The sequence below is a fragment of the Rhinoderma darwinii genome, chromosome 7, assembly GCF_050947455.1.
Source record: "Rhinoderma darwinii isolate aRhiDar2 chromosome 7, aRhiDar2.hap1, whole genome shotgun sequence".
Classification (NCBI taxonomy): Eukaryota; Metazoa; Chordata; class Amphibia; order Anura; family Rhinodermatidae; genus Rhinoderma; species Rhinoderma darwinii.
Window position 1 is genome coordinate 23,323,576 of NC_134693.1, and position 15,048 is coordinate 23,338,623.

General features: G+C 42.2%; 1 protein-coding gene across 1 annotated transcript in view; it reads right to left on the reverse strand.

The window, feature by feature from the left end:
* Positions 1-299: 299 nt before the first annotated feature.
* The window catches only part of SPATA6 (spermatogenesis associated 6), a 51,552-nt gene continuing 36,803 nt past the window's right edge, over positions 300-15,048 (reverse strand). Inside the window, exons 8-10 of the mRNA XM_075832969.1 lie at positions 8,892-8,991; positions 4,148-4,230; positions 300-1,022 (exon numbers count right to left, since the gene is read on the reverse strand). Coding sequence (XP_075689084.1) covers positions 827-1,022; positions 4,148-4,230; positions 8,892-8,991 — 379 coding nt within the window. The 3' untranslated portion in view covers positions 300-826. The remainder of the gene's footprint in view (positions 1,023-4,147; positions 4,231-8,891; positions 8,992-15,048) is intronic.

A 15,048-nucleotide genomic window follows, 5' to 3' on the forward strand; every position in this document is an offset into this window, starting at 1 on the left:
AGTCTCTGCTCATCTGACCCCACCAATGTCCTCTTTAGATAACTCTCAATGACACGGCAGAAGAGAACGTTAAACATTCACTTTAAGGCGGCCATATGTATATAATATCCCAAGGCGTACAAAAAGTCACAATATCCTGATTTTGTCCAAGAAATCTCTAATAACTGAAGAAATCCCTTAATACTTTATTTGACAGGTCCCTGTCACACCTGTCAGGAGATGCTTGCACTATGACACTATTGATTTTAACGGTGTGGTATTATGGGTTGTGTAACAGAGATTCGCACAGAGACAAACCAAAGGAGTTTACGAGCTTCACAGCGCGCCACGGGCTCTTTTATTACAGAATAAGAAGGGACATCGACTGATGGCATCTCCTCATGTCTCTAGGACATGTCAGAAAAGGTATTAAGTAGATCCTATAAGGGGAAATCCACTTTATCTTGCAATTACAACTCAAGGATCTTATACAATACATAGAAAAGTGAGACGAAAGCATCAGCAAAAATGGATAGGTGAACAGTTTACATTCATTTGTGCATAAATCAGTTTACCGCTTGGCATCCATAAGTGGTCACCTCAGTTGTATATGACGAAGGAGCTCAAAGATCCACGTTTCGGGTTTTCTATACATGGTGTTGGCTGTCTTGAGGGAACACTTTGGGCAAAATTGATATAATGTGATATATATCTAGTGAAGGGTCTTAAGGGGCGGTGTAGGACTCAAGAGATTTAAAGACTATGAAAGAGATCATCTCCTGTGTCATGCACCGCCCCATAGACCCTACACAAGTTGTGTCAGTTTTGCCTGAAGTGTTACTTTAATTTAGATAAGCTCCTTGGAACGAGGTGGAGTCCTATATGGATTTGGGCTTACAGCATCTCTGTACATGTTCCTGTAGATTTTCTCCATGCTCTCCTCGAATATGATCCTATGACTCTTTCCTTTGTATGTGGCCGCTCTATTGCACCAAAACTCCCCATTGTCCAAGTGAACGGACTTATCCTCCAAGAATGAGAGGCTGCGGGTGAAAGGTGGAGAAGTATTACTTACGGTACATCATTCCATGGAGGAACAGTTGGGAAACAAAACTTTAGCCAAACTGAAATACAGTTCATTTCAAGTCTAGAACCTCCATTGATTAGAAACCAAACTTTGGAAATCCACCTACATTACCTCTTACCACCACTTCTTCTCCCAGCAGTTGTACCAGGACCAAATAAGCTTCAGCAAAATCAAAGAGGAGTTAAATGATAGAGAAAATAACTATTGAAGTATTGGGTACGTTTGGGTAGTGCTGGTAGATCTTCAAGGAGACCTGCTTCTTGGACGGTGTCTCACATTTTCTAATCAATGAACCATAAAATATAAAAGTGGATTCTATTGAACATAGTGCTCATAATATTTGCTGCACTGAATGTCATGTTAGGTGGTCTTATCAGTGGGGGTAAAGAGCAGGAACCCAACAAATGTTCTGGAATAATAGCCAGTAAATAGATGGCCACGCATTCCCTCTCAATTGTAGGCTTCTGCTTTTTCCATTTTTTAGAATAAAGAAAAATGACCACACATACATGGTCTCCTCTCAAAAGACCCCTATGACTAAGAGCGTATGCATGACCACCTTATTCCGAAAAGTGGGTAATAGGACATCCCCAACTCCTGGATGTACCGTATACCATTCGGACTACTGACATGACAGGTAATACCATTGCCAGAAGGCCAATTTAATTTTCTAGAATATGTTGGAAAATGTGTGACTCACTCTCTTTCTGCTCCCCCTCCCTTCTCCATAGAATTGTATTGGCAGGTAGTGAAGTGACACCTCCCACGTACTGCAATCAGTCTCCTCTGCTCTGTAACTAGGGATGGATTTTGCATGACTACAGGAGGTGGACAGCAGATTACAGGAAGGGAGACACCTAGTAGCAGTAACTATACACACAATTTGAATGGATAAAACAACAAAATTTTAACAGTAAGTAAATGACTAAGTTGGTCTAGATCAGGTATACTATTCGATTAGCGTAAGTTGTTTGAAAAGTTAGTGTCCATTTAAAGAAAACATGTCACCTCTTGTGACGTGTCTGTTTTAGTAAATAATTGTACTCCCCATGAAAAAATGCTCTATCAGATTTTCTTAGAACTTTACATTGTGCTGTTCCTCTGTTATTCCTCTTAGAAATAAATGAATAAATTGACAACTGGGCTACTGGTTGGGGAGTGTCCCTACACAAACTGACACGGTCCAATCAGTGCAGACAGAGTAAGACTATGTGGAGGGACACGCGTCTTTGACAAGGGGAGTGATAACACCCAGTCGTCAATTTACTCATAAATGTCTAGGAGGAATAACAGAGCAATGGCACAACGCAGTGTATGAAAATATGTTCCAGAAATGTTATTTCATGGGGTATACAAGTATCTACACAAATAGACGTGTCCGGAGTGCTGACAGCTCCTCTTTAACTGTATTGAGCAGGTTACACGCACCCTATGTACATGGCATATATCTTGAAAAAAATAATAATAATTGATGCGGATTCAGAAGCCAAGAATGTCTGCTGGGGACCTCTTCCAAGTCCCCTCCAAGTTAGGCCTGCAGGCAAATAATCTCTCCAGGTTCTTTCTGAGCACAGCTCTGCAGCTTCTAACCTCCGGTAATAAAATACATTTTTAGTACCAGTGGATTTAATTAAAAGGAGTTGTTACCTAAATAGACTGTACAAGAGGGAACGACTCTCTGAGGACTATTAACATACTGTCCCATTACACAAAAAGTGTGCCCACAGGCGGCACGACTAGATAAAGAGGGAACAGAGCGGAGCACACGCTCCATCTCACAGTGCAGCTCCAGCTCCGAGGGAGCAGGCAGGTAGAGGGTTAATGATCAGTCTATGTATAAACTGGAAATATGTCATAATAAAAGATTGAAAGAGGAGTAAATGAGCAAACCGAAATGTAATATGGAAAAAAAATGGGCGGGGGTGGGCGTGGGGGGGGGATTAAAATAGGATCATTAAAAAAAAAAAAAAAAAACTATAAAAAACACAACTAAATGAATTCAGGATGATAGAAACACCTGGGAGTGCATAGAATAGAAACTGCTGAATTGTATAAGGTTAATATCTCCCCATGTGCCACATGTTTACTTATTTATATACAGGGTCACTATCATTACACTGCGGGCACGTGCCAATACAAGGTGGCATAGATGGTCAGACATCCTGCAATAGCCCTACAGATTCATTGTCTCACAACTCTGCTGACAGATCTGCAGGGAAATGGCAAAGATAATAAAATATATTATGGATATAGAGCTATGCAGTTCCTCTGCTATTCCTCCTGGAAACGTTTGAATAGATGGACTACTGGGCGTTACCATTCCCCTTGTCAATGGGGCGTGTCCCTACACACACTGACCAGATAGTGCTAGATTGTGTATGTACACTTGTTTTATGGGGAATTATAGTATTTACAATAGCAGACAGGTCCTCTGTGCTTTGACTACACCTTTAACCTCTCATGGGCTGAGCGGTATTGCAGAATTAAATGGGGTTTCCCATGAGAAAAAAAGTTTATGGCATGTATACTGGATAAGGTCCTACCACTGGGACCCCTAACACATTCCAATAATAGGGGGGGGGCCGGGTCCTCTGGAGAAGTAGCTGCACTTTTGTAGTCACTCTCCATTAGCCAGTGCAAGATACAGAAACAGCACATTATATGCCATAAAAAGAACGATCTCCAGGATGGCCCTTGGGAACATTTGCCCCAATATATGTCACTTAATCCTCTTTTTCTCATTGGTAATTTAGTTACCTAAACTTTACAATTATTGTGGTCACAATTCTGGTCTTGCTGCCATGACATGGACATCCTGGTGAGCTTGTGCTTATACACAGGAGCTAAACTGCACAGGCAGAGCTGCAATTTAAAGCATGATGAAGGGACCGAGCGGCATCCTGAGCCTCTACTAAAAAAAGAAATAGATTCCAGAGTAATCTCAGACTCGGATAATGCAGCTAAGCTGCCGTCACAGATTATTACTCTTCCCTCACAGAGCTGAAAACCGCACACAAAATTGTATATTAATTATTACAAAGCTTCAAAAAGGTCAGACCTCAAAAGTAAGTGAACCCTCACCTGTCCGGCAGCTCCATGGTGTTAATTAACTCATCATTCGCTGTGTTGCAGTGATCCGGTTCCTTCCAGGACACATTCTTGTCCTAGTAAAATAATTATAGTATTGGATGTCACAACCACAGTATATACAGCAGCCTATGGGGCATATTTATTATAGTCAATAATTTTAGAATAATTTGTTTGTATATTACGGTCATTTAACTGCAGATTACAGATCCGTTATGAAGAACGAGCCTCCTCTGGAAGTTTTAGGACATCATGATTGACTTTCTTATTCAATAATCCAGCGCCTAGCAAGTCTCGTGAATGTCAGATCAAAGAATTTGCTGTAGAATTCCCGCATGTACAAGTGCTGACCTCACCAAGAAGGCTACAAGCTGTGTCTTAGGTCTATCAGTGTGCTTGACACAGGGATCAATAATCAGAATAATCAGGTTAAGCGGCTTCCACCGTGCGGACAACAAAGCCGGACCTCGCAATATGACGAATGTACGATGGACGCCGCCATTAACGGATCCTGCTAAGAAATGTTCTACATATCAAAATGGCTGAGAGTGAATGATAATTACATTTCTATGTGAAAAAAACACATCTGGAAAGTGGGAAAATGATAAGAATGTTCTTCACCTGCAGGATAGAGGGACAAGTGTCTTCTGTAGCTTCGTCACACGACGGACTTGTCTAATAGCAAATGAATGAATGTCCGTCACTGGTGATCACACAAGAGCATTTTAAGTTCTGCATGATTTGGCAGCCATCTTGTGAACTAGGTAACATGGCAGCCATTCGGTGCTCTGCATGACATGGCAGCTATTTTGCACTATGGATGATATGACAGCTATTTTTATACCCTGTATTACATGGCAGCCCATTTATATCCTACACAACATGGCAGCCCATTTATATCCTACACAACATGGCAGCCCATTTATATCCTACACAACATGGCAGCCCATTTATATCCTACACAACATGGCAGCCCATTTATATCCTACATAACATGGCAGCCCATTTATATCCTACACAACATGGCAGCCCATTTATATCCTACACAACATGGCAGCCCATTTATATCCTACACAACATGGCAGCCCATTTATATCCTACACAACATGGCAGCCCATTTATATCCTACACAACATGGCAGCCCATTTATATCCTACACAACATGGCAGCCCATTTATATCCTACATAACATGGCAGCCCATTTATATCCTACACAACATGGCAGCCCATTTATATCCTACACAACATGGCAGCCCATTTATATCCTACACAACATGGCAGCCCTTTTGTATCCCACATAACATGGCAGCCCATTTATATCCTACATAACATGGCAGCCCATTTATATCCTACACAACATGGCAGCCCATTTATATCCTACACAACATGGCAGCCCTTTTGTATCCCACATAACATGGCAGCCCATTTATATCCTACATAACATGGCAGCCCATTTATATCCTACATAACATGGCAGCCCATTTATATCCCACATAACATGGCAGCCCATTTATATCCTACATAACATGGCAGCCCATTTATATCCTACATAACATGGCAGCCCATTTATATCCCACATAACATGGCAGCCCATTTATATCCCACACAACATGGCAGCCCTTTTGTATCCCACATAACATGGCAGCCCATTTATATCCCACATAACATGGCAGCCCATTTGTATCCCACATAACATGGCAGCCCATTTATATCCCACATAACATGGCAGCCCATTTGTATCCCACATAACATGGCAGCCCTTTTGTATCCCACATAACATGGCCGCCCATTTATATCCCACATAACATGGCAGCCCATTTATATCCCACATAACATGGCAGCCCATTTATATCCCACATAACATGGCAGCCCATTTGTATCCCACATAACATGGCAGCCCTTTTGTATCCCACATAACATGGCAGCCCTATTGTGTTATGGAATACGATTTCAATTTTACTAAGTAAAATTTGGCAATTTCAGTTTTCTAATAAATTCTTCTAATTGCGGCTTTGCAAACAAGATGGCAGCTTCCGGTTTATGCGGTAACAGGCATGCGTTCGGATAATACAAGCTAAGATGTCCATTGCCCATTAAGGTTGCGTATTTCACCTATAATTTTATCATTAAAAAAAATGTTCCTCGGCCTTGACACAGACAGACACACAGACACACAGACACACAGACACACAGACACACAGACACACAGACACACAGACACACAGACACACATTTCCATAGAGTGTTATAGAATTAGAAAAGGGAAAAGAGAAAAAAGGAAAAAGCAGCAATGTGAAGTAATGAGCCACAAATTGATGAATATTTTTAATTAAATGTTACCGAATTGAAAGAAGGAAAGAAAATTCCTGTGGGTTATAAATTTGAGAGAATCTACGGAGGCCTTGGAATCGCTGGCGCTTGCCATTCACCGCTCATGCCTTTAAACTCCCACGGCAGCTGAACATTTGTAAATCTGAACATCAGAATCAAATTTCAAAGCTCAGCGAGCTCTCCTGCTAATATGTTCTTGTTAGACATCTGATCATTTGTACTGGTTAGCTGTAATTACCGGCTTCTCTCAGCTATTCTATATTTTTTCAGAAGAACTTCATAGTCTTCGCTTCGCGTTACTGACCCCCAAACGCCATTAATGGTAAAATACGTGCTGGATTATCAAATTGTCAAAGAAAAATACATTAAACTTTATTGTAAGGGTATGTGCACACACACTAATTACGTCCGTAATTGACGGACGTATTTCGGCCGCAAGTACCGGACCGAACACAGTGCAGGGAGCCGGGCTCCTAGCATCATACTTATGTACGATGCTAGGAGTCCCTGCCTCGCTGCAGGACAACTGTCCCGTACTGTAATCATGTACATAAGTATGATACTAGGAGCCCGGCTCCCTGCACTGTGTTCGGTCTGGTACTTGCGGCCGAAATACGTCCGTCAATTACGGACGTAATTAGTGTATGTGCACATGCCCTAAGGATATAGAACCTTTAGGCCCTGTTCACACAGAGTTTTGTTATAGGCGGAAAAGTCTGCCTCAACGTTCCTTCAGGAATTTTGAGGCAGATTTTGACCTGCCTGCACTCATTTTGCCGAATTTTTAGCTGCGTTTTTCGACTGCGGGCAAGTTAACGCCACGAAAACCGCTTTCTCTGCCTCCCATTGATGTCAATAGAGATGGAAACGCCTGGGAAAAGAGCATGACGCTTTTTTTCTCGCAAGCGTTTTTTCCGCTCGCGGGAAAAAAAAACACCTCCGCCACCCATTGAAATTCATGGGAGGCGATTTTGGAAATCCTGGATGCTCTTACAAAGTCTCGCTCGACCAACCAGCCAAGTGAAAAATGAAGTTCACATATGCGGCATGCATTGTAGGTGTAGGAACACCCTCTAGCGGTATATTCTAAGGGAATCTAATAGGTTCCCTAAAGAGACACTCCAAGCAAAACTAATAGACTGTGTTAGGCCTAGCGCAGGGCCTGAAGGCGACTGACACAAGGATCTTCATGTCATGCATCCCCCTAAAGCATGACCCATGTTTTGTCCAAAGTGATTCTGTCCTGCATGCAGAAATTAGTACAAGAAAAATAAATTAAACATGTAATAATATATATATATATATGTTGTGTCACAGACATATTATTACACTGCCTAAAAACCAAAAATACAGTAATGTGGCACCCATTGTCAAAAAGTCAAGACACAGGTGCGGTGCACATAAAGTTTAACATCAATTTAAAGGTGTTCTACAGTATTACAAAAACTTGTCTGCTTTCTCCCAGAAACAGCACCACACCATTTCACAGGCTGTGTGTGGTATTGCAGGTCAGCTTTACTTATTTCAATAAAGCGGAGCTGCAATACCAAATATAACCCATGGGCAGGTGTGGGGCTGTTACTGGAAAAAGGCAGCCAGCTTTTCCTAATCTGGACAGTCCATTCAAGGTTGAGACCCTAAAAAAGTAGTCAAAACTCAATCCAGCAGAATTCCCCTTGAGGCTAGTCCTGGAGTGTCCAGCCAGGGTGTCCATAGCTGTGCAAATTTAGAACAAGCTCGTCTTCTGAGGTATATTGTTTTTTAATCAGCTTTATTATTATTATTATTAAGCCGTTTATTTTTTTTTTATCAGGTGGGAACGTCCACACGTAGCGTAAGCACTGTGGATCTTCCGCAACGTATTTCATTGCGGAAAATCTGGAGAGTAATACAGTAGTGGCAGGGTGGATGAGATTTTAACAAATCTCATCCACACACTGCGTAAAAAAAATTAATTGGCTGCAAAAAAACGTAAAAAAATTGCGGGGTGGCTTTTCTGTTGCGGGTTTTCTCCATTTAAATCAATGGGGATGTAAAACCCGCAACAAAATAGCAGATGTTGCGATTTTTGCAGCGAAAAAGCTGCGATTACAGACTGCAATTGTCATATGGGATGAAACGCCAACCCAGGAGACCAGGCTGCAGGACATCAGAGGTACGCCTTGCCATGACTATGGGTAAGTATAGGTTTTTTTGACCGCCGTTTTCTGCCATGGACCTTCCGGCTCCACAATTTAGTTTGTTTTTTCGGCCGGAAATCCCTGAGGGGTCCAGGGCAGATACTCTGTGTACTTTCAATGGAGGACAAACGCTTTGAGGATTTGCTACACTCACAGGTGGAACAGATTATATCTTACAGAACACCATAGCATGTACCGATAAATAATGAAATATCAGTCAAACTCACAAAATGGAGCTTCTGCCGGGCACTGTGCGTCCTTAATATGCTTTTAACTCGTTCATGGGTTTCCTTCCAGTTAACGGAGGCTCGGTGATCCGTCTGGAACCTTCAAGAATCAGATGTACAATGTTTTATCAGCATTATTTACTGTCCTGGTGTATGCAAAGGTAATGACATTCTAAACAGATGCACATAACGCATGGAGAAGTGGAAAGTTACAACATAAATGGTATGCACAGTTTACATACACAATTTTCTACATAAAAAGTTGAGACATTTTGGAAATACATTGTATTACTGATCTTGCATTGATCCGGATTGTCAGCTTGTATTATATTGCATCGCTGCATTCACAACTCTGCTGGTTGTCATTGGAAACGGTCAACAAGCTTGTTGTCAGACACAGCCCTAACATCTCACCTGAGCTCCTATAGTGCAGTGGGACAATCTGCTTTTCCTACAACAAATTACAGTACAATACCTGGTGTATAGCAGACAGAGTCAGTAAGGAATGCTGGGAGACTTTAGCTCTGAAGCCTACAGAATTATGAATGCAGCTCTGGAGTATAATACAGGAGAAGTACAAAAATAAAAATAAAAATAAAAAATGGAATCATTTTTTTTCCATGCATCCCAAATGATATGTATGCCATGTAAGCTTTCGTCGTGACGCAACAAAGCCCTGTCCCCTCCCTGCGGAATCAAATCCATTTCTCAATAAAGTAACCCTCCAGGGTCATAGCAATCGCCTGACCTGTCACAAAAACTTTTTAAAAGACAGAATATGTGGGGGGTCCATCCATGACCGAAGGGCACCCCATTGTTATAAGTGTAGTGCTCCCTTCTTTTTGTTTGGAGTCCAAATCTCTGAACTCCTGTTGATAGTGATGCTATGTGAAGGGGATTGTTATACACATAAGCACTGCATTCCCCTTATAACAGCATTGTGTACATTACAGTCCCATTCATTCCTATGGCAGCACCATGAAGATTAGCTCAAAGACCTAAAAAACAGAGCACTGACTATTACGAGCTAAAAGGTCCTTTCATCCAAGGGAGACTTAAGTTAGCAGTGATACATCCTTCCTTCCGTCACAATTGCACTGAATTTTTCTTATTATAAACAAGACCTTCAGTGAGTTAGATTTTGTAATTCCCAGATCAAGCCACTAGGGTGCGCTGTCACCTCACTAATATAGAAAGCCGTAGGCACCGCCAGCATCAGCCGGGAAATAATTAGCAGTCCTTTATGGCACGATCTTAAAAAATTTAAATAAAGGGATTAACGTTAACTGTGAAGTCGTAGCATTATAAATTGTATGTTCACATTACGTAAATGCATCAAGACTCTTTACCGCTGCGCAAAATGACACTCGCCCCAAGTGCTTAAGCCTTAAACTGCAGAAATATTTGTGGATTTTGTCTCTGTGCTCAATACTTACTAGATGGAAAATAAAATGTGTGTTTCTTTCAATCTGATCAAAACAGAAGCTACAAAATTCAGGAGGACTGCAGTTGTGCTTGAAACACAATCTTTGAGAAGGAAAATTTGGGAGATTTCGAAACGCGTTGCAAAAAAGCGGCAACATTTTTTTCCCTCATGCCTTGGCTATTTATATAGGACGTGGCCGTAACTAGGTCATTTGAATTATACATAGTGCATATGACCCCTCTTCATCACACCCAAGATTAATACAGACCCCATAAACTAAAACAGACCCCCTAAACAAATACAGACTGGGAGTAAACAATGAGGGAATTCCCTTTAAATCCTATAACCAAATCCTACTGGCCAAGAATGACAAAAAGGCAAAGGGGCAAAATTCAGAGAGCGCCATCATCTGTCCTGGCTTTATTTAACACCATTATGAGGCTCTAGCATGCCCTGGATTCCTTCATATATTCTCATTTTAACCCAAATTGATTAAAGACGATGTTCAGATGGTGCAGTGACCAACACGGTAATTTCTCTAGATTATAATCCATTTCTTTTCACATCTACCTAAATATTGTGAGGCTCGTAACATTCACACAGTGGGATGTGGTGACCACCAAGTTATTAAGGCAAGAGAATACCGCACCTTTAAATGATGTTGATACAATGCCTAATATTGCCTGCACAAACAATAGCTGGGGGCGTTGCATACGTCACCACCATCTCTGTGCTTAGGTTTGAGGTAGTTACCCTGCTAGGGGGAGATGTGCTTCCAATAGACTACAAAATCATATAGACACATATAGTACTGCCTTCCTATCTCTTCCTCGAAATGATGTAGCTACAGATAGTACTGCCTCCCAGTTTCTTCCTGTACATGATGTAGACACAGATAATACTGCCTCCCAGTCTCTTCCTGTAAATGATGTAGACAGATAGTACTGCTTCCTTGTCTCTACCTGCAAATTATGTAGATACAGATAGTACTGCCTCCCCGTCTCTTCCTGTAAATAATGTAGCTACAGATAGTACTGCCTCCCTGTCTCTTCCTATAAATGATGTAGGTGCAGATAATACTGCGTCCGTTTCTTTTTGGAAATTATATAGATAGTACTGCCTGCCTGTATTTTCCTGTAATCAATGTAGCTACAGATAGTACTGTCTCCCGGTCTCTTCCTGGGAACTATATTAGGTATGGATAGTACTGCCTGCCTGTGTCTTCCTGGAAATCATGTAGGTATAGATTGTTCTGCCTCCAGAGAAACAAGCACCATATTGGATGGCCCATTTTGATCTTTGCAATGGGGCCCCCTCTCAATGTACGTCACTGCCTAGAGCTAAAATGTGACATGCTTTAGGTGCCATTTTGTGGTGCCATGGGGTGTGTTGCATTCTTTCACATCAGTGTGTGAAGGGAGGTCTCCTAGTTAACCCTATATAAGCCTCCTGCTACTTACGACTGGAGGAGAAAGCAGAGATGCACGGCGCCACATAGTGCAGGTAAGCAGTGGTAAAATATGCAATAACAGATGAGCAGGTCAAATGCTCACCTTTTGGGGTTGTGCAAACCACAGTCACAACTCTGACGTCGGCTATGAAATAAATGATCAGGAAAGTCAGCTGTGGCCCGGTCCCTTCCGGTACCACAAACCAGTTACCGCAGCAAAAGGGTAATGCAAGGTTAGGACAACATTTTGAATTCTCTATCTTATAGTCTCATTGAGGCATTAAATAGGTTATCCGACGCGACAATTTAGATTAAGATGTCAGAACAGGCCAGCGTGTCCATTTCATCAATTTTCTGTGCGGAGATGTACTGATTACTGTATGGTTATAGCGCCCCCTAAAGTCGAGTCTCCTCACCCTTCAGTCCATCCACTTTCCGTACCCTGTACGGGTGGACATGCATGCGCAGTCGATTGCCCTCTTCACTGTATCTGCGGCAGTGGTGGAGCGACCCCTGCTGGTGAGCAGGCTGCAATTATTGTTGGCTTAGAAAAAAACGAGCACGCACAGCGGCATCCTCAGCGTCTCTAATAAGCAGAGTTATTGCCATCTTCTCCGCTTGCAAAAGAAGTGTAGCGCGCACAACTTTTGCCATAGCATGGGGGGGGGGGGATACACATGAATGAATAGCCGTGGTGATAATGCCCACCCAAAAGCTCTCACCGCAGCGGTGGCGCGAATAGGCAGACCAAATAGAGGAACATTTAAACAAAAAGATAAATTTTCACCCAAAACATTTAAATCTTATCTTTAGGTGGATGTAGGTGGTTTTCAACAGAATGGATTAATTGGGATAACCCCTTTTTGGGGGAGAATATGGAGGCAGCTCATGCAATACTGACCGGAAGGGTCCCTGTGCGCCGCCATACTGTCCCTATGAATTCAACCTTAGAGGTGCACCACCACCCACTAAATATCATGACTCCCTGTGCCGCAAGCAAAATAAATAAGTCTGGGAAGACCACTCACGAGCGACCCCACAGCTACCACGTATCGCCAAGATCGCATGATCCAATTCAGATATAGTGGGGGGATAGTTTGCCACGTTTACTGGGTCACCCACAGACTCCCCTTCAGAAGAAAATCCCAAAAATATTTTAAAAGCAGCTACATTCTTGTTTTCTAGTATAAAAATATGATTCCAATTCCCCAAAGATGTATAATCGTTAATTTAGGTGAATATACACAAAATGGAAATTTATGGCGACAGGCACAAGTGGTTATAAGATCTACAAATTGCATATAGTGAAGTGCATGGGACTTTCAGGCGTTAATCACGGTGGAGGTGGCGGCAGCGGCAGGAAAAGGAAATGGCAGCATTTACAAAGGGCACAAAAAACCTGTCCAAACACCAACACATAACACAGCCTGCAAATGTCGTGTGTTTGCCATACAGGGCAGAACTCTGGGATTATAGTGTTAAAATAACAGGGTGCTACACATGCTTATGCTGCTTAGGTGAACTGGACCGAGCTGCAATACCAGACACAGCCCATGTAAAAAGAGTGGCGCTGTTTCTTTAAAAAAATAAAAATTCTAGTATCAAACAGCCCCTCTAATACAGGGTTATCATCATCATAGGGACAGGAGAATACTGCATGCAGTATTTTTCAAAATGATGGACATTAGTTTTTCCATCTGCCGTCTCACGGATTTAAATGTAAAAAAAAAAAAACACACAACAGATTGATTATCCCATTAACTTCACTGATGAAAAAATTGTACGTTTCTGTATTCTTTGAGGCGCATGGGATGACTGAACAAACAACTACATTAAAGAAACACGCCGGTGATATTTTTTTTGCCCATAAACCCCACACCGGTAACTTAATTAAACAATTGCATAGTTGTAATAATTAGTGCAGTCCTCCATCTTACCGCGACCTCTTGAGTTTCTATAGCGGCTGCCATGTTGGGATTTTGTTCTTCATCAGCCCCTGCTCTTGTAGGGGTGTGGGAGCAGCAGCCAGCAGGGAGGTGTTAGCGGCCTGGGAGGGCGGCAATCAGACAACGCAACGTGGAGGACGCACATTGTAACCATCAGGAAGGGGGTCACCCAGGATGATGGTGACCCCCGGCTCATGCAGAAACTGCTATAAAACACAGGGGGCCGGCCACCTTAGGGCTTGTCCACACACAACAGAATTGCTGCAGAAAATTTCTGCAACAATTCCGTTGAGAATAGCAGACATTCCGCTGCGGCAAAAACACACCATTTCCTGCAGTTTTTACAGCAGAAAATGGTGCGTATTTTGCAGCGTTTTTCGCAATGTTAGGAGACGGTGACATCTCCTCTGAAAAACGCAACAATGCAGTCCATTTTCCGCAGCAGGAATGGACATGCGGAGGTCCGAAAATTTCACACCGCAAATCAATTTCTGATCTGTATTTGTTAAATCTCATCCACTATGCTGCTACTATATACTGCAGCGTTTTTTCCGTCTGCAATCCCAGACGGAAAAAACTTTGCAATTACGCAGCGTGTGGATGAGCCCTTTCAGTCACGTGACCCAACAGCATTACAACGGAACAGATTTTTGTACTGTACTTGTTGTCAACAAGTAATAATTACACACTATTATTAGAATAGGATCTATGAAGGCATGCAAAAAAAAAAAATTGTCGGAGTACGTCTTCAATTTGCCACTGGAGCTGATCATACAGGCTACAATGCTGTGATGTGACAACGTCGGTCTACGTGGGTGATATGATATTGCACTTTCATCCCACTGACAACTCGAAACAATGGTCAATCATGCTGATGATTGCAAAGTCTCCACGTTACTGGAGGGATGCTGTAGATGTACCTGCCCCAATCCAAAGAGGTTGTCAGGACAACCTCAATACATATGCTGAATTATGGCATATGGACTTCATAGACGGGGGTCACTATTTGGGACTTGTGTCTTTTTGCAGTTGCTCTTCACTATGGCTAATAAAGGCTCCCACACTGGAGAACCAGTGTGACCATGTATTAGCATATGAATGGGCAATATGTAATACCACATTTCTCCTGCAGTGGCCACTGCAGTCAAATTCATTGCCTGTAATTTGATCAACGGGGTTTCAGCTGCCAGACCCATAGCAATCAGCTAATCGCCAAAACCTAAAAATGGCGGCACTTCCGATTGTCATTTTTACGAAATGGCCACCACAAAAGAAATGGCAATATTAAACAGAATTAAAAAATTTGGGCCTTTTAAATTTTTTTCTAATTTTCAA